Here is a 19,611-nt window from a genome sequence, read left to right as displayed (position 1 = left end):
AGACATAGCTAAAGTTACTGTATTACATTTTAACTTTGCTTCATAAAAAGAGAATCCAGAAAAGCAGTCTAGCCCCTGGGATTCTGGGATTATGACACATTTGGTTCTATAACCAAGGGCAGCAGGCAAAAATTCCATTAGCAATCATAGGAACCAATTTAAATCTTGCAGCCCAGGTGACTGAGTTTATGGATTTAATCATAAAACAAAAGCTCAGCTGTTGCACTGCATTAGGAATGGTAAAGTGACGACACAGACTCTCAAGCCTCAGTTGCAAAAGAGATCAAGTTTTATTCTTCCAGATCTTCTTTTATAGGCAGTTCCCAGCAGGTCCAAAAAGGTAAAACTCTCATTGGTCATGAAACCAACACATAACCATCATTGGACAGTTAGGAAGAGTACCCCTTGACTGTTTCTTACAAGTAAACAAAAAGGTGGCAAACAACACCTGCAAAGGTTGTTTTCCTTCTCTAAGGACTGTTTGGATTCCTCCTTATGATTTCTCAGGCCAGAGTGAGTTGTGTACTTGACTTTCCCACAGGCTCAAGCTAGTGCCTGAAGCCTAAAAACCTCTTATTTTACCACTGTCAGTCCCCACTCTCAGCACAGGTCAGCCTTCTGATGATAGAAACAAATTAGACACATCAGCTACTATGACTTTCCAGTCCTGACAACAGTCATTTCATTTTCCGGAAAAGAGAACATGCATTTGAAACTTAAAGAATAAAAATCCTTTTAAATAGGATAGTAACGGGCAACAAGGAAATACATAATTTATGCACAAGCCACATATACCAGTTTTGAATAAGATATGCAATATAAATAAATAATAAAATAGATAGAGAACTGAGTAATCTTCTAAATTCTGGCATATGCTTTACTGTCGTCTTTGAAGAGCTGAAATGCATCTCTTATCCTAAGATGATAGATATGAAAGGAATCTCAGAAGGTTACTGCATTCAACAAGTATTGAATCTTGGTCAGTTTTACCTCTGTCATTCTCCAGGGTTTTTCCCTGTCTTGCAGTCTGTAAGATGTCAATGTTCAGTGCTGAGCAGTGATTCTGTGAATATGTGGTGGCTATATGGTGGTATATGGAGTCCCAAACTATATGTTTGGGATATATGCCTTGTTATGTGTCACAAAAGAGTTGATGTATCTGATATAGAACTCCCAGTTTTCTGATAAAATAAAAAGTCCTGCAAAGGAATGCTAACTTACTTTTTTCTTTATTGGTTTACCCTGGAATTTTTCAAAGCTCTGAAACAGAGGAAGATGAGTCTTACTAAGCCTCCCCAGTTCTTTGTCTCACAGTGGCCAGGACCTCGCTAACCTGTGAAGAAGCTTTCAGGACAAATTCTGGATGAGCTCAGCACAGTGGTGTCAATTCTGCCCTCCTTTAAAAGCCAGTTACTTAGATGTCATTGACTTCACTGACAATTATATTAGTTTAATGTCAATATTTTTTTCACAGATATATTTCCCATCATTCTGTATTCCAGTGAAGTAACCTTGACTGATGGGAGAATGACTGCACTAATGGATTATTGTTTTAGTAGGCCAACTATAATCTATTTTTGCATCTTGCGTTGTCATCATCTATAATTCTTCTCAATCCTATTAAGGCTACATGTTTGTACATGTCTAGTTTCAGATACCCATAGCCAAAACACTAGATACATTAGACATATGTATGACTTATAAATAAGCAGGTTTTAATAGCACAACATTGCCTTTCAACTTACTGTGTTGAAGCTCTGCAAACAGAGCGTTTGGATTGGGACCACGGTTTAGGCAGGCTTATTTTCTGCAAATACTGTTCTGTTTTTCTCTAGTGCTGATGTGATTTCAGCAATTAATGTCGTGTTGGAAGTGCTGTAGCTGAGAAGTGCTGGGCTTCTGGCTTATTTATGCTCTTGTGTAGAATTCAGTGTCATGAAGCTCAATTGGCCTCAATGAGGCTTGATGACTAGAAAACCACCAGTGCCAACAGTGTCTCCACCAGTAGGTGGTACTGTATTTTTACTTTAGGGTGAGTGATGGAGAGTGAAATAGAAACAATTTAAGATGTGTATTGGTTTACTGGGTTCTCATGTGTAGATGAGGCTGAAATCACAAAACACTGCAAGTGCTCTCCGCCACAGAGCACAGCACCACACAGTGTGCTCACTGTATCAAAACCTTTCGCCATCATTTTCCAGGCCCAGACTCTAGTTTTTGCATGGATCCTCCGCACAGGGACTAGCACTTCTGAAATGTCCACACTGTGTCTGGCCATGCCTGGCAGTTTTTTCTGTGCCCTGAGATGAACTTGCAGTAAGACTTTCCTTGTGCCTTCCATATTTGGTGGGTGTCTCTCCCTCAAGATGTCTCTTCAACTCCTAGCCTGAAACCTGCAAGGAACAGAGAGACCAGCCTATCAGAAAACTCTCTGGAAAACATTAGGTCTTCATTCAATGGTATAATTGGGATAAGGAAAAATTGTAGTGACCCTATGGGAGTTCCAGAAGCTCTGTACAGTCAGTACTTCTGTTTAGCAGGACTTTATTTCAAGTTAAAATAACATAGGAAATCTTGGTCCTTTGTGCAGAAAAACTATGCTAAAATGTTTACACATACAGAGGTGATTCAACTGATATTAATTCTGCTTAAACAAAAATCATCAATATATGACATTGCCACCAATAAGAGTTGTAGAAAATGCACTGTAGATAAAAAGGGTTTAATAAATCTAGTTCTCATGTTATTCACTCTTTGTAGTATAGAAGGAGTTAAGGTGGCACCATCTGGGCATTTATAAGGGAAAATGTGTACAATTAATCTCTATACAGCAAACACAGAAATCTAATAATTTTAATAATTTATTAATAATATCTAGAGATATTTTTTTTTCTCTGTTGAATTTAATTTCTTCATGTATTGTTCCTGCAGGTCTGCACTAAATCACCATGTAGTGGGATAGATAGCGTTCCCATATTCACAAATCTACATTGGTAATTTTTGTGTGGCTACATGCCAGGACAGGTAATAAATCTGTCTGTGGCTTCTGTATTGAACAGAACTCATGTTTGGGCACTTTCGTGTAGCAGCAACTGCTGGCAGAGTAATGCAGAACAGGGAAGCTGGGCAATGGTAACAGGATTTAAAAACGCCACAGGCAATTTTCCTAAATAATAATAAAAGAGATAGATCATCCTTCATGTCTGCACCTGAACTAGCTGCACAGTGAACAGGCTTTTTAATTGTGGTGGAACCTGTTGTCATCATCTTCAGTATTTATGATAATAAAATTAAATACCGCGTGAGGAACTCAATTCATATGCACATAAGAAAAAAAACCAAACTCAGCAAGATTAAAGAATTTATAACAAAGCCAAGGAGACCCACAAATTATGGTAATCAAATTGTTCATGGCTAACACAGAGGTAGAGATGGGGGGATTAATGCAGTTGTAGAGAGGTATAAGGTTCATCCTCAGCCTCCTTTTCTCCAGGTAAAATACCCCCAGCTCCCTTAGCCATTCCTCACAGGACTTGTGCTCCAGACCCCTCACAACTCCATTCCCCTTCTCTGGACTTGCTCCAGCACCTCAATGTCTTTCTTACAGTGATGTGCCCAGAACTGAACACAGGATTCACAGTGTGGCCTCATCAGTGCCAACTTCAGGGGGACAAAATTTTGCTGGCCACACCATTCCTCATACAGGGCAGGATACCACTGGTTATCTTAGCCACCTGGGCACACTGCTGGTTCATGTTCAGCCAGCTGTCAACAAATGTGAAAATCAGATTAAATATTTTATTCATTTATTAAATAGACTTTGATGTCCGTGGTCAGCTAAAGGACTTGGCTGGTACAGAGACCCATCTACAGAAGTGTTAGCTGTACTGTTTCTCAGAATTCTTGCCCTGGATACTGCACCACAGTAATGCTGAAGCCGTGAGCAGCAGGTCAGCAAGAGCTGTGCCAGAGGAAGAGGTGGTCTTTGGCAGCTCACCCTCTCCCACCTTCTCTGCTGCTTCAGCAGGACTTTGTGGATATTACCACTTCCCTTCTCAGCAGATCTGCCAACTGAGCCACTTGCAGGATTGCAGCAAGCTCAAAAAATTGACACATTTTTGCAGAAACAGGGATGTGAACACAAAGAGTTGACAGATCTAAGAAGACACAGAGCAAAAATAGGAATTTGAAGCAGACTGCAGACATGCATCTGTCCATATATATGGTTTTATCCTATGGACATGCTTATGTTGCACAAGAAGATCACAGTTTACTCCCAAAGTTTCAAACTGTGCTTTAAAATTCTGATTTAACTGTTTCAAATACCATTTAAAATTATTGCTCTGGTTTTTTAGCAGTCCCTGTGGTGCTCCGTGGAGGTGTGTTAAATTTGCAATTTTGCCTCCACTTAGCGAAATCCTTGTGCATGCTGAAGGTCTGCAGACTGTCCCAGGAAGTTTGCTGGGTAACATGTAATGTTTTATTAAGCCTTACATTTTGTAAATGTATTTCACTCAATTACGTCAAAACCAAGACCTTAGACTTCCACGTGGAAACTATTGATTGGGCAATAAAGAGAATTATTTCTTGTAACAACTTGGAGCCTGTTGAGCCACAGGGAGTCATCTCAGGGCATGCATCACCAGGCACTGCCCTTGTTTTAGGACGCTGGCAGAGTTTGACTCTGGAGGGGGATCCCTCTGTTTGCCCGCGGATCCAGTGGCCAAAGTGAGCGCTGGTGGTTTGTCACAGATATAAGTGGCTGTGCATCAAGACTGCTCAGCTCTTCTCCCACCTGCGAAAGGGAAGAAAATTAAATCTATAGAAACTCCCAGGAAAGGCAAAAGCTGCCAAGGTACTTCAGGAGAGAACGCTTTTCTTTCAGTGCTCAGGTGGGGTCACAGAACTCCCCAGGTCTGGTGCTTGATAACGATCTAGAAAGCCCGTTCTGGGTCACTCCTGGAGCCTTGCGTGCCCTTTCCCCGCCGGGCCGGCTCCAGAGGGGTGGCGGGGATGCCACCTCCGTCTCCACCGGAGAGCGGGCGCGCCCAGGTGCGCCGGCCTCGCCCGGGCGGGCGGAGCCGCCGGCGCGGATCCCGCGGAGCCCCGCAGCCCCGGGGCCCGGAGAGGCACTGCCCGCCGCCCGTCCTGCCGCACGGGTCAGTGTCTGCGCGGGTGCCGGGGCACCGCGGGGAGGGAGAGGGGTCTGGGGAGGGTGCGCGGGGCTCGGGACACGGAGGGTGCGCGGGGCTCGGGACACGGAGGGCGCTCCCGCAGCGCCCTGAGCCCGCAGGGCGGGCGCGGTGCCCGGAGCCCCGCACGCCTCGGGCTTGCCTCCGCCCTGACCTCACCCCGTTGTTTTCCGAGGAGTGGCGCGGCCGGAGAGGCTCCTGCGCTTCTCCCGCGGCTGCCTCGCTTTAAACACCTTTTCAGCTTTGTTTTGTGCCTTTTGCTGAGTCTCCACTCCGGGTGTGCCAGGGAAGAATGCCTTGCTGCTTCTCGGTACGCCCACTTCTGGCACCAGGAGCGGCGCCTTGGCAAAGGTGGGCTTGGTATTTCCTGGGTGATCGAGAAAGGCTTTTCATGTTTCTACCCAGGAGTGGGCTGAGTCGTGAGCTCAGTAGAAATGGTCAAATTATTGTCTAATCAAAGCAATTTCGAGATGACTTAGGACCAGTATCTCCAATGGCAGGTTAAGAGCCCAGTTGGCTGTCGTAAACCAGGGCAAGTCAGCCCTGGACTGCAAGTTAGACATGTCACAAGCAATGTGTAGCACCGGGGTGGCTGATCTACCCAATTCCGGTAGAGAATATTCACGTGTTTGAGGAGGGGGAAAAAAATATATAAAATAAAAACGTTTAGAAATTGTACCAGCAACTGCCTTAGCTCAGTCTGTTTTCCTGTTGCTGCCAGCCTTGAGTCAGAGCTGGTAGAGATTACTCCTACAAGGAGGGGTTCTGCTGACAGGTTCATGTTTGTTGACATTTGGATGTAGGAGGTGAAACTAGCTTAGCTACAGAAACTCCGTGCTGAGCAAGCCAGGCAGCCTCAGTGGTTTGTCACCTTCCTCAGCCTTTCAAAGTGATCATCAGAGTGTTCAGAGGGGTAGTAAAATAACAGTAATTCCTGGATCAGCCTCCTCTTCCCATCTCTCAAGTGGTTCTTTGATCAGTGCAGTGACATGCCACTTCTCATGCAAGTGGATCAAATGGCTTTTTTTTTTTTTTTAACTGTGGAAAGCTGCCCAGCACAATAAACAGAGATAATAAGCATTCAAAATTACTCTTCTCAGTAAAAAATCCAATGTTTCTTTGTGAAGGTGGTCAAAGATTGTAATTCAGAAAGGAGAGGAACAACCTATGGTAGTCGCTGAGTAACTTAGTACAAATGCTATGATTAAATTTTCCTTATTTGATGTTGTAATGTATGCTGAGGAATGAAAAACTTTAGAACACGTAGAAAAAGTAGCAGTAGTGTCTTATGAAATGAAATAAGCCTGCCATTCATCTCCAGCTAAATGAAGGTACACCAGTCACAGAAAAGGGGTATGAAAATAATTATTTTTTTTCACTGTAGAAACCCAATGCACTTGAAAAGCAGAAAGCTGCCTTTACTGTTGCAGGTAGCTGAAAGACTATAATTATCAGGAGTACTTATCTTCATGGTTTTTTTTAATTAAAGGCCTTTCTTTTAATTAAATTCCTTTAATTAAGGAACGTTACTGCTTCTCACACATCCTGGTTTAGCATCAGTATAGGTATTGGGAGCTAAGGGATTTTCATTCCTGTCCCCATTGTTTTTTTTTCACAGAATCATAGAATAGTTTGGGTTGGAAGGGACCTTTGGAGGCTATCTAGACCAACCCCCATGCCATGAGCAGAATAATTTTTGTCTTGCCCTAATATGTGCTTACTAAAAGAAAATATATTTATGCTTAAAGGATTTTTCTGTAATTTTTGTTTGTGATTTATTCTTCACTGATTATGTCAAAACAATTATATGCAAATTTTTCTTCTTCTAAGACTATGCTAATAGTTTAGGATCTCAAAATACTTTCAGGTGCAAATACTAATTCTGTATTTTTACATTATCCAACTGTAATTTCTATTAATGATAAGAGTGTAGAATAGTATCTATCCTACATACTATGCAATAGTAACTGCATGTTGATCTAAGTTCTCTAACACTTTAATCTTCAGAAGTGGAATACGAACATACATCTTGTGGGAACATTTTTATTATGTCTGACTTAGCAATACAAAACAACTCCTGTTATATGGAAACATTCTTGGCAAACAAGGAAATGTGTTTGCACAGCCTGCAAATCAAATTATAACTTCCTGTAGTATGTTTATTGTACAGTATGGAATGAGAAAACAGGGAGCAGGTACTCACTCTAGTTCCTTGCTTGTAAAGGGTGCTGTCTCCCAGAGTTAATGCTGGCATTGCCAACTGCAAATATGGTGGTTTTAAGCCCTTATGTACTTTAACTATTCCTTGTTAAATTGTATTAAATGAATTATCCAAATCTGCTTCTTTTTAATTGCTCAGTGAAGTACCTTTGATATAACTTTACTATTTCCAGAGGTTACATGTGAACACAGGAGGCACATCCTTTTCTACCAAGTCCCCAAGTGGCGTTTTTTCAGTTGGAGGGTGGGGGGGAAGAAAAGAAAGAAAAAAAGGGAGTGAATTACTGATGCTGCCACATCAGGATGGATTGTTAATGTGTAATTTTAATTACAGGGAAAACACGGAAAACAAAACTATTTGTTGCATCCCATGCTTTATATATATCACAGTGGACTGAGCTTTTGTACTTCGTTTCATATTTTAACATATCTTCACAATAAATCTCCTTTTCAAAAAAGATTGTTTTAAAGGTATCCCTGGAGTCTGTAAACCACACTGATTGCCTGATGCACTCTACTGTGACAAAATGAGAAATCTGCCTAGACTGCCTAAGCTCTGTTGCAGCTTTGCTGCCTGACCCCTGCTTCGCCATGCAAAAAAGCAACTCCTTTTGTTCTTGTAAATGCAATACCTCTTCTTCCTTTAAAAACAAATCTAGGCTGATAACAATGATGTCATTCCCACAGGCTGTCATCATAGTGATACTGATAATGCTTGGCTGACCGGGAATGTGAAACTTCGGTCTCTGCTCAGGATCACCCAGCTCTCCAGCAGTGTTGCAAGGATAGCTGGGGGAACTGTCCCCTGTGGCCTGTGATCTACCTCCATCCAGGGCTTATTGAGGTTAGATTAAATTTCCTGTGAGGTGTAAAGAGGCCTTCACCTGAAAATTCTGTGATTGGTTAGATAAGACTTGGCTCACACAAAATTGTTTTAATAAAATGTCTTAGTGCTCATATGCAGTGAGGGTTTGCTCCCTGTTTGATTTTCCTTCCTTTTATTCCCATTTTTTTTTTCCAGTCTCAGCTACCAATGTAAAAACAGAAGCCTTGAATAGCAGCAGGCTTACTTTAACAGGCAAAGTCCAAAATCATGGATTTGGCTATATGTTTGTGGTCTCTGCACAACAAAAAGAGCCCTTTCATCTTGAGGTTTCAGGATAGCTTTTAAGATTTTGAGTTTAATTTTAAATTGAAGCTAATATTTTTTTGTTGCATTCCTAGGTATTTCTCTTATTGCTTGTCTGAGCCAATGAAATGTAAAATAATGTATGTAAAATAATGTAATCATCTGTGAGCTACAGGGGTGGGTAATGACCCAGGGCAGCATTGTGTACATTGTGTGGGTTTTGTGTGTTATTTGCACAGTCAGAAATTATAGGTGCTCTGCAAAGACATGAAAAGGAGTGAGAAGAGTGAGGACAGGGCTCTTCCAGAGTTGGGCCTGTGTTGTGAATCATTTGTCCTTCTTTTTCCGCTCCCAGGTGTTGTGTTCTCTTCTTGCTGTGACTCTTGCCAAGCATGGTGCCAGATGATCAACGTGTCTGAATCACTCACTCCTTTCCGCACCTCTATGGAGGGGTCTGGCAATGAAACAAACTGGAGCATTTCCATGCCTTCTGGAAGCAAATACCACCTCTACATTGGCTTGGCTTTGGCTATAGGTTCCAGTATCTTTATTGGTTCTAGTTTCATACTGAAGAAAAAAGGACTTTTGAAACTGGCAGACAGAGGAGTCACCCGAGCTGGTAAGTGATGGTGCCAGCATTGCTCCTGCTGGGGACACAAACACCTCTTAGAACTTGAAAAAATCAAGGTTTGAGTCACAGATAACATGTTTAAAAGTACTTTAATGGTGATCAGAAGTCCTGTCTTGGTGAGAGATGGAGACATGGTATTATTTATCTGTGTGTGATTACAGGGACTGGGATTTCAGAACTCACGACTATGGAGGTTCAGAGGGTATTAAATCTAGTGAGGTGGTGCTATTTCCTCATTGAGAGCAATTAGTTACCAAATAAAATTCTCCATTTCTCTTACCTTTCAAAATGCCTTTCTCCCTCTTTTTTTGATCTTTCCCCCCTCATTTGAGATAGAAAGTCTTCAGCTGGTAATTTGGTTTAGTTTTTTGGTTTTGCTCTGCTTTTTTTAAGTAAGAGCAATGAGTTTTAGAAACTATATTTATTACACAAGTGTCTACAGTTGGTACAGCTATCCCTTCATCAAAGTCAAGAGATGAAGAGCTAGAAAAAGGACAATTGCACTAATCTCATTATTTCCTTTGCATGGATTTAAATACATAGCATTGGCAGTTTTTCTTATGTTTGTTGTATTCATTGCAATATAAAATTCCAGAGAATTTGGTTATTTAAAAAACTGATAACTGAATACTCTGAATATTCTATACACTTACATTTTATGTAAAAAAAACCCAAAAACATGTACTTAGGGGCATTTTTCTTTCTAATTTCTTCCAACCTGAAGTAAAACTGTGTCCAGTTCTGGGCCCTCAGTTCAGGAAGGACATTGAGACGCTTGAGTGTGTCCAGAGGAGGCAATGAGGCTGATGAGGGGCTTGGAATACAAGCCCTGTGAGGAACAGCTGAGGGAGCTGGGGTTGTTTAGCCTGGAGAAAAGGAGACTCAGAGGTGACCTTATCACTCTCCACAGCTTCCTGAAAGGTGGTTGTAGGCAGGTGGGGGTCAGTCTCTTTCTCCAAGCAGCAGCTGACAGAATGAGAAGACACAGTCTCATGCTGTGCCAAGGGAAATATAGGTTGGATATTAGGAAAAGGTTTTTTACAGAAAGGGTGATAAAGTACTGGAATGGTCTGCCTGGGGAGGTGGTGGAGTCACATCCCTGTATGTGTTTAAAAAAAGACTGGATGTGGCACTTGGTGCCATGGTTTAGTTGAAGTGTTAGAGCTGGGTTGGACTCGATGATCTTGAAGGTCTCTTCCAAACTGGTCATTCTGTGATTCTGTGGAAAGGAGAGTCAAACTGCAGCTGAATGTATGAATATATTGGATCTGACCTGGAAAAGCATTTTGAAACATTTCTTAAGCTCACCAACAGTCTTTATAAACATTTTACTTTTGCTTTAAACTTTCCCTCTTTGTATATTTAGTCAAATAGCATTTTTTAGAAGTCCAAGTCACAAAGTAGTAGGGTGGTTAACAAAATGTCGATCAAAATCAGATATTCTTCTTGTTGCATCCAGGTAACATGCTCTTTTGTTACTTTGTAGGTGCAAATGTGAAGCTGTATATTTTGTTTCTTACAATAAAGTGATCTGTTTCTTCTAAGATAAGGTTATTTTTTCTCTTTCAGGACAAGGTGGATATTCTTATTTGAAGGAATGGCTTTGGTGGGCTGGACTACTATCAAGTAAGTCACCTCTTTCCTCTCAGCTTATATGTAAATCAACAAAAAACAGATTGTCTTAAAAAGATTTGTTGCCTGTTTTTTCATTCCCTTCACTTAAAAGAAATATCCTTGCAATCACATTCATGACAAGCTGTTCTGATATACCATCTTTCAAATACTGCATTTGATCTTCAGGCATCTTTGCAGAATAACCATCTTTTTTCCAATATCTGGTCAAATGCAATGGAATTGCATCTGTCCAGCTTCTAGGAGTACTTAGGAGAAAAGTATTTAACTTTCTTCAGCATTTATTATTTCCAGAATAGCTGTCATACAATATATACAATATTTCCATAGCTGTCATACAAAATATTTACAATACTGTGCCTTTTAATATCCTCTTCCAACCTGAACCAAATGTTCTTTTTTCTGCAGTGGGATTAGGAGAAGCTGCAAACTTTGCTGCCTATGCCTTTGCACCTGCAACCTTAGTTACCCCCTTGGGTGCACTGAGTGTTCTCATAAGGTCAGTACCAATTGGGAGCAAGCCTTGGCAAATGAACCACTCACTGTGCAAAGGAAAAAATACCGCCTTTGGCTGAAAGTGGAGATTTTTAATAAGAGAACTGAAAAAGCAATTTATGGACAAAAAATGCTTTTTGTTTCTTGGTGGAAAAATATTTTTCATTATTTAGAACTGAGTTCTCTGGGTAGATAGGATCAAAAGTCTTGTTGCAAAGGTCACTGAATGCCTTCCCAGTGGCTTTCCACCTAGATTACAAAGTAATTCTTATCAGCATATACCAGGTATACGGCTGATAGAAAGTAATTTATCTCTTCCTAGACAACTGGAGCTCTCTTTAAAACTGTTATCCTGTTCTTCGGTTGTGACAAAACTTTAAATAAAAATATAGTATTCCTACACAAAATATTTTCAAAAACATTTATATTTATAGGAGCTTAATTTCATATTAAGGCATGGTTAGTAAACCTTTTGGTTTTCTTTCGTCTTTCTGAAATCCTTCTGGAAAAAAGGCAAAGAAAATTTTAGCTTTCTTCTGTATCCACAATTAAAATTCGTTGTTCTTTTGAAACATAAATGTCCTTCAGAGACTTATTGTTTCCTACATATGAATTAAAAAATGCTTTCCAAATTCTTAAGCACATACACTAATGTGGCTATTGTAGCAGCAGAAAAGAGATGGACTACATGTACAATATAGGGAATATTTTTTTAGCAAAATTAAATTATTGTGTTTTAAATGTAAAACTCTGACTTTTAAGAACTGAGTATACTATATGAAACACTGTGTTTAAAACAACATGCGCTACATATTAAAAAAAACAAAACAAAACTAACCCCTAACAAACAAACAAACCCTCCCCCCAAAAAACCCCAAAACACAAACAAACAAAAAACCCCCTCCACCAAACAAAAGGAGAAAAACCCCTAGGATGCTTGCCATAATATAGCTGCTAAAACTGCAGCCATTCTGTCATAGGAAAACTAGTGTAACTGGGTCCCTGCAGTGGTGCTGGGGTCAGCCTGGTGGTAGATGCAGATTAATGGGCTGCCTGGCTGCTGCTGTGCAGAACAGCTTGAGTTTTATTGCCCTCTTCTCTGATGGGGATAGCAATTGTTCAAATTTCCTTGAGACAGAGAGACTGTTAGAAATTCGTGTCAGTGAACTCAATACCCTTCTGTGAAAAAAATGTCTGTATTTTGATTTACATTAAGCCCGTGCCTATGCCCAAAGCTGTGCTCTAACAGGCTAATCATGCCCTGGGAGTGGTGCATTTAGGCCATGTTATTGTCCTTAGGTTAAATGATCAACCCCGTGGAGATCCTGGGGTTGATCTCTTTGAAGGGGGACATGCCTTCTCTGTGTTTTGGGAAGAATCCTGGCAAGCCAAGCAGAAAGTGTGCCTGGGTGGGAGAGCCTGAGGAGGGATGAGGAGCGGTTTCCAAAACTCATGTGCATTGGTTGTAATGGCAAATTAAGTGCTTTGAACCATTTTTGGAAGAAAGAAACAGCTCTTGTAGTTAATCTACAGTGGGAGTGCATACTACCCTGACCCAGGCAATCAGGAATGAGGAGTTCCTTAGCAGTTTGAACCCTTGTACAACCTGGAGGGAAGCTATGAGGGTTTAGCTATGCTAAATCCCCTAAAACCTGAGCTTACCTTCTTGGTCATGACCAACTTTCTTGGAAAAACTCCTTACAATTTGATTGTTTCAGGCTGGTTTACCATATATCCAGATTCAAAAGAGGTTTTGAATTACTGTTATGCTACACAGAGAGATTTTGAATGTCTTTTGTGGCTAATGGAGCTGAACATTTTATTTCTATTTTGCTGAACAGTGCTATATTGTCATCCTATTTTTTAAATGAGAAGCTGAATATTCATGGAAAGCTGGGCTGTGTACTGAGCATTTTGGGGTCAACAGTCATGGTTATTCATGCCCCAGAGGAGGAGGAGGTCACTTCATTAGATGAGATGGAAAGAAAGCTGCAAGATCCAGGTAGGTCTGTGTGCAATTGCAGTGAACACATGCTGCAGTTCATAGGGAAGTGTCCAGGACACTGAACAGCTCTGAGCATGTTCGTGGACATAGTCAGGTATTTTATCTCATGTGCTTAACTCTTGCCTTTCCTCTTTTTTGCAGGGTTTGTTACATTTGCTGTTCTCCTAACAGTCGTTGCCCTTGTCCTGATTGTTGTTGTGGCTCCAAAGAGAGGTCAGACAAATATACTGATTTACATTTTAATTTGCTCACTCATCGGTGCCTTCTCTGTCTCATCGGTGAAAGGCCTGGGCATTGCCATTAAGCAAATGCTGGAGAGGAAGCCAGCCTATCGCCATCCATTGGTTTATATTTTGGTGGGCATCTTGGTGCTCTCAGTCAGCACTCAGATCAACTATCTCAACAAAGCACTGGACGTGTTCAACACATCTCTTGTGACACCTATTTATTACGTGTGCTTCACTACAACAGTGGTGACGTGCTCCATCATCTTGTTCAAGGAGTGGAGTAGTATGGAACTGGGTGACATCATTGGAACCCTGAGTGGATTCTGCAGCATCATCATTGGCATTTTCCTATTGCATGCTTTCAAGAACACTAACATCACCTGGAGTCAGCTGATGTCCACTGTTGCCAAAGAACAGTCACTGCCACACTGTGAATTGGAAACCAGGCACACTTTGCTGGAGACCATGGAGGACCCAGCTTTGGTATATGAGGAGGACAATGTTTTATTCAGTCGATGAAACTCAAGCAGTATTCACCATCAAAGTATCATGAATTGCAAACTCAGCCCACCCATGTCTACTAGAATGCTCCACTTTTCTGCAGTCCTCTGGAAATTTGTCTGTGAGACCTGTTAAGTGTGGGCCACTCCTCTCTATGTCAGCAGTAATGAATGAAATGTTGGCAGCAATGAATGAAAATGTTCAGCAATTAGGATGACAGACAGAAACATGGTGGTGATTATATGTTAGGCAGTGAAAAACATGGTCCTTTTTTATGCAGCATCTCTTCTTGGGAAATTTTAGCAAAAAAGAATGGTCTTTGTAAACCAAGTTTAAAAAATGCAACTTTCTTTTAATGATAAAAGACAATCCTTGCTGAAGTGGCAGGTGCACTGCTATTATCTTCATGATGGCCTTAATATTTCTGGCTTTCTTTATATTTTTATAATTTATTGCCAAGCAAGCTTCTAGATACTCTACATGAAGGATATTCTTTGGAGACATAATATGAAGAAAACAGTGTTTAACCCTTTTAGTTTTTAATACAAAATTTTATATAAGATTTTTTCGCTCTCGATGACTTGCCAATGAACACTGATTAGATGTCACAAAAAAATTTTAGCAAATACAATTCTTGATAAGTCTCAGCTTTTCTACCCAAGGAATCCTGAATAGACTGTGAATCCCTGAATATGTCTGTACTTTTTTAAAGCTAAGACCAAGTTTAAGAAAAAGAAAATTCATTAGAGGCCTGAAAGCAGTTGCTACTGGCTTAAAAAGTTACATGAGGTTATAGAATTAAGTATTCAAAGGTAGGAGAAAACCAGAACATGCAATTAAAATTTTCTACTTTATTTTATATTATTTTGAGGATTAAGAAGAGAATTTACCTATTTCCATACTTCTTCCTAATACAGCCATCTATTAATTAGAACCCATTTAAGCTTTTCAAATTTTTTTCCTCATTTTCTGGGAAGATATTGTTCCTTATTAACAATAAAGCAGTCCTGTTAATTTTTACTCTTTTACAAGTGCAAAATCCATTTTACAATCCATGCACTACTTCTAAAAATACTAGGTAAAGGATGGGCTGTAGGCAAGGGGTGAGAAACATCAGAAGGTCTTTTTTTTTTTAAGTTTGGATTTTTTATCTTTTCTAAAAATTAGTATTTGCCTCTATTAGATATTTAACAATATATTAACCTACCAGAGGCCTTGAAGATTGGTAACTGTACTGCTGTACTGTAGTTCCTCAGTTGTGGTCACTGATCTTCCTGTCACAAAAAAGTTTGCACAGTCCATGGTTCACTCATTACAATCCTCTTTGTTTTCCACTTCATAAGTAAGTGAGTAACATCAGCAATCAGACATGTGTGTGGTGACAAGCTCATCAGAAAACAGTATTTCCAATCTTTGGATTTTTAAGTGTGAGTCCAGAAAGTTTGCCAGGGGATGATGCCAGCACTTCAGCAGTTAAAAACTGGTTTTAATCAGCTGAGATTTATATGCCAAGCAGAATTTCCTCATGAAGCAGGCTATATGTTTTCTAATGTTCAAATGGTTTAATAGAAGAGAACAGTTTGGATGGATAGAAAATTGTTCTGCCAAAGAAAGCTCATCCTTTATTTTTAAGAACAAAAGGGCTGCTGCTTATATTTCATATATTTGTGTGGCATCACTGTTATCCAGCAAAAGGGACATTTTCACAAAAAATGTACTTGCCTTCAAAATATAATGACATTGTATACATTATACAATGTATACATTATTTACATAATGTATTCATTGTATACATTATACATTATACATTTGGAATATTTTTCAGCTTGAGTGATGAGATTGGCAGAAATTCTTTGCTATTAAAATGCTTGTGTTAAAAAAGCTTCAGACAAGAGAATCTACTAACAGGGTTTCATTACTTCTTTGTTAATGCAGAGAATACTTTGGTTTTATGGACCAGATTCAAGCTTCAAAGTCTTTATAGTTAAAAACAAGTAATACAAATACTAAAAAGACTAAAAATGGAAGGGTTTTTATAGTTTGTTTTTAACAAAAACTTGAATTGCTTTTCACTCTGAATTACACAACTCAAAGAATAACTGAGGAAAATATATACTGTAAAAAAGAGAAAAATAAATGCTTTTGCATAGTTTGTGGCCTCTTTATTTGCTTATGGACTCATCACTGTGGTGTGACCAAATGAGTTATTTGTAAGAAAAAGCAACCAGTCCAGTTCTTGAATGGCTGTGCGTTGGCATTTTTTAAATATATGTAATAATACTTTCTTTGAGAAGGGTGTGGACTCCTTATATACCAACTGCTGGCAATAATTAATTTATACCAAGCAAAATTCCTGTATTTCCTACTGGACCTGCATATCTGCTATTACACATAAGTAGCCACAAATAATAAAAGAATGTTATTTTCTAACAATATCAAATACCCAAAGTTAATAGTAATTTTCATGGTGCATTTACATGTATAAGAAGTCCATCATGTTAGAAATACATTAGTGATTAATTTTTTGTATAAAAACATTTGTTGTAAGAGATGCTATTTTTTAAAATGTTTATATTTAATCACTAGTTTGGAATAACTTTGATTTTTATATTGAAATTATGCTAATATTTCTCTTGTAATAAATTATTCATGGTTATGTACTAAATTATCTGTGTTTTTTAAACAAGTGATAAAAAAAAGGGTCAGTCATATTTCTAAACTAGAGAAGAAAACCCAAAGCTGATGTATTAGGCATGTCTGTCTCATAGCCTGTCTCAGTGGAGAGTGTTTCAGTGAGTTGTCAGGTTTTCCAGTGAAATGAAGAACATTAAATAAAGAAATTAGATGTGTTTTGGTATGTAGGGTGAATGGTTAAGAAGGAGAACAAAGCAATCCTCAGAGGCAATACATTGCTAACCAAATTACAGCTTTTAAATGCTGATAGTAAACAAATCTTGGCAGCTACTCGTTATTACCATACCTCAGGACAAATTAATGGGCAATTAAGTTCACTGCATAGCTGCACCAACTAAATGTAATAGGTCAAGAAAACTTGGATAGGTTAAAAAATCTGTACAATTTTGGAAGGAAATACATCCATTTCTATAGAAATCTGTTCTACCATCTTCATTTTCCAGCCACACTTGAAAGAACCATGCTATAAAAAAAATCTTCACTCCAAAATGTACATATTCAAAACTTTAAACTCTACTCATCAGGGTTGCATCCTGGAGCTATATGGGGAATTGTGTACTTCTATAAAATGCTATTCTCTCACTCTTGAAATTCCAGAAAAATAAAATTGGCAAGTGTGCTAGGAAATACCTTTCCAGCAGGGCAGGTTTGCAGTAGCTGACTCCTTTTGGGCAGGTTTTAATATGGTGCCATGGTTCAGAACATGGCTGGGAGGCTGAGCATGAGTCAGAATGGTGGTGCATGAGGGAGGAGGGATGGTGATGGGCTTCAGTGTGCCTGTAGGGCCCCACATCTGTGAAATCTTGGGAGGGGAGAGGGGGAGGAGGCAGGAACTGGTCTGAAAACCAAATGGCACTGAAAATAAGTGTCATCAGCCCTGTACACACTAGTAATTGGTCTGTATTTCTTCTCAGGAGTACTTTGGACAAGTGAATTCATTTCACTTTCCAAAAATAAATTCCATTTTGTCAGTAATGCATCCTTTTTATAGAAAAGAGATATATCTTAAGTGGCCAGCTCACAAAAGCTTGGAGTTCTGCCTTTTTTCCTCCAATCCATACTAAAGAATTCTTCCAAGTTTTCTTATGTTTGATCAGCAAATTTTTAGCTAAATTTTTACAAATGCTGAAGACTCCTACAGCCTTTGATGGAAGGTTTCCTGTGTGGAGGTGTCTCCTTTACTGCTTTTCCCATATCTCATTTTTATCACATGGAAGTTTAAAAAAACAGCAGACAGACACCTCTTTATGGTCAGTGACAAGGATGTGACTCACTGTTCATCCATTTTTGCCCTGTTAGAATATGGTTAGAATTTGATCTAAGCTCACAGTCACCATGAGGTCTAAGGTGGCCTGCTGTACAGTCTTTATGTAAGGGTGTAGCTGTTCTGGTAAATAAACACACTGTAGATACCTGACCTTTGTACTGCAGAGCATTTCTTGCTGCCAATTAAGCACCAATATCACTGACTCTGAAGCAAGTTCTAGTGTTTTTTCATTTATTTACTGTCAGCTTGATGATAGCAGCTGTTAAATTTATCCATGTCAGAATGTTAGTAACAGCTTCTTCAAATTTTTCCCCATGCAGCCTACAGAAAGATGATATTGGGAAGTGGAAGCCTGGTAGGCAAGCATTATTAGCTCCAGGTATTAGACCAGCATGTTTCCAGGATGGGTGCATATTTACCGTGGGACAGCTTAATGAGACAGGCAGGAACAAGGTGCTTAGAGTACATAAAACCTAATGGAGCTGATTTTTACTGCATGGTGCTGTAGCATGTTACATATTAACTTGCAGTAATATGGCAAAACCAGTTTTACAATGTCTGTTAAAAAAGAGGCCTCATATATTATGCAAAGTCCCCATGTACTTTATATTGCGGGGAGAGTTTGAATTTCACATTTGTAGTGCATCATCTGCTGAAAAGCTTTGTACTTCTGTGGCCTGGGCATAGGCTGTGGTGGGCTCCATGTGTGCACCGTGTCATTGTCTCAATTTTGGCCAAGAAGGAGCAGAGCCAGGAGGCGCTCACCTGAAGCGGCCAAGGGGATATTTCATACCACAGAACATCATGATCAGTGTGGAAACTGGGGGGGAGAGGGAGGGAAGCTGGCTGGGGCTGCTGGTTACTGTGTGTGGATGGGCTGGGCATCAGTCAGCAGGTGGTGAGCACTGGTTCTGTGCATCACTGGTTTCTCTTGCCTTTTATTCCTCTCTTTTTCTCCTTTTAATCGCTATTGCTATTGTTACATTTTGCTTTCTTTCAGTTATTAACCTGTTCTTATCTCAACCCACAAGTTTTACCTTCTGATTCTCGCTCCCATTGGGGCAGAGGCAGTGAGCAAGCAGCTGCGTGGTACTGTTGTCAGCTGGGGTTAAACCACAACTGTTATAGATCTGCATTCAGTCATAGGTCTGATAAAGGGCTGAATGCTCACAAATAAAATAAATTGATTATAAAAGTAAACAGTGACATTGGTTGGCGGCAATTCTTCTGGCGAATTACATGAAATAATGAGAACATCGTGCTTTACTTGATGCAGAAATGCCTTAGAAGTGTGTTTGAAGATACTCCCCAATGTTCAAACAACGGGATTTACAATTTCCCATGGGTTGAATGACTATCAAAATACTATTGCTGTAAGGATGACTGATTACTGCCAATACTATGTTTGATTATGAGATGCCATAATCTTTTGAAAATTCAAAACTTTGTGGGGTTTGCTATATTTAATTTTATTGTTACAGTTATTTTTTAAGTTTGGAAATCAAAAATTAAACTGTGTCTCAATTTGTGACAAAAATTAAATTGAACTCAATCATTCTTTATCTAGCATGTTTTACATATTTTGTCTACAAAGCCCTATAAAACTAAATATTGTGAT

At 39.6% G+C, this 19,611-nt stretch overlaps 1 protein-coding gene across 1 annotated transcript; it reads left to right on the top strand.

The window, feature by feature from the left end:
- The first annotated feature begins 8,161 nt into the window (after positions 1-8,161).
- Positions 8,162-16,576, top strand: NIPAL1 (NIPA like domain containing 1). The gene is made up of 6 exons (XM_058838102.1): positions 8,162-8,256; positions 8,897-9,160; positions 10,742-10,798; positions 11,213-11,303; positions 13,141-13,301; positions 13,446-16,576. Exons 2-6 carry the CDS (start codon positions 8,944-8,946, stop codon positions 14,048-14,050), a joined length of 1,131 nt encoding a protein of 376 aa, XP_058694085.1. The 5' UTR covers positions 8,162-8,256; positions 8,897-8,943; the 3' UTR covers positions 14,051-16,576.
- The last annotated feature ends 3,035 nt before the right edge of the window (positions 16,577-19,611 follow it).

Source organism: Poecile atricapillus, chromosome 4, assembly GCF_030490865.1.
Source record: "Poecile atricapillus isolate bPoeAtr1 chromosome 4, bPoeAtr1.hap1, whole genome shotgun sequence".
Taxonomy (NCBI): Eukaryota; Metazoa; Chordata; class Aves; order Passeriformes; family Paridae; genus Poecile; species Poecile atricapillus.
This window is presented reverse-complemented; position numbering and strand designations above follow the sequence as displayed.

Bases quoted from the DNA above. Each gene is read 5' to 3' on its own strand.
- NIPAL1 (XM_058838102.1), top strand. From the start codon at position 8,944: ATGATCAACGTGTCTGAATCACTCACTCCTTTCCGCACCTCTATGGAG. The intron at 9,161-10,741 runs GTAAGTGATGGT...TTTCTCTTTCAG, and splicing joins CAGAGGAGTCACCCGAGCTG to GACAAGGTGGATATTCTTAT. The intron at 10,799-11,212 runs GTAAGTCACCTC...TTTTTTCTGCAG, and splicing joins GTGGGCTGGACTACTATCAA to TGGGATTAGGAGAAGCTGCA.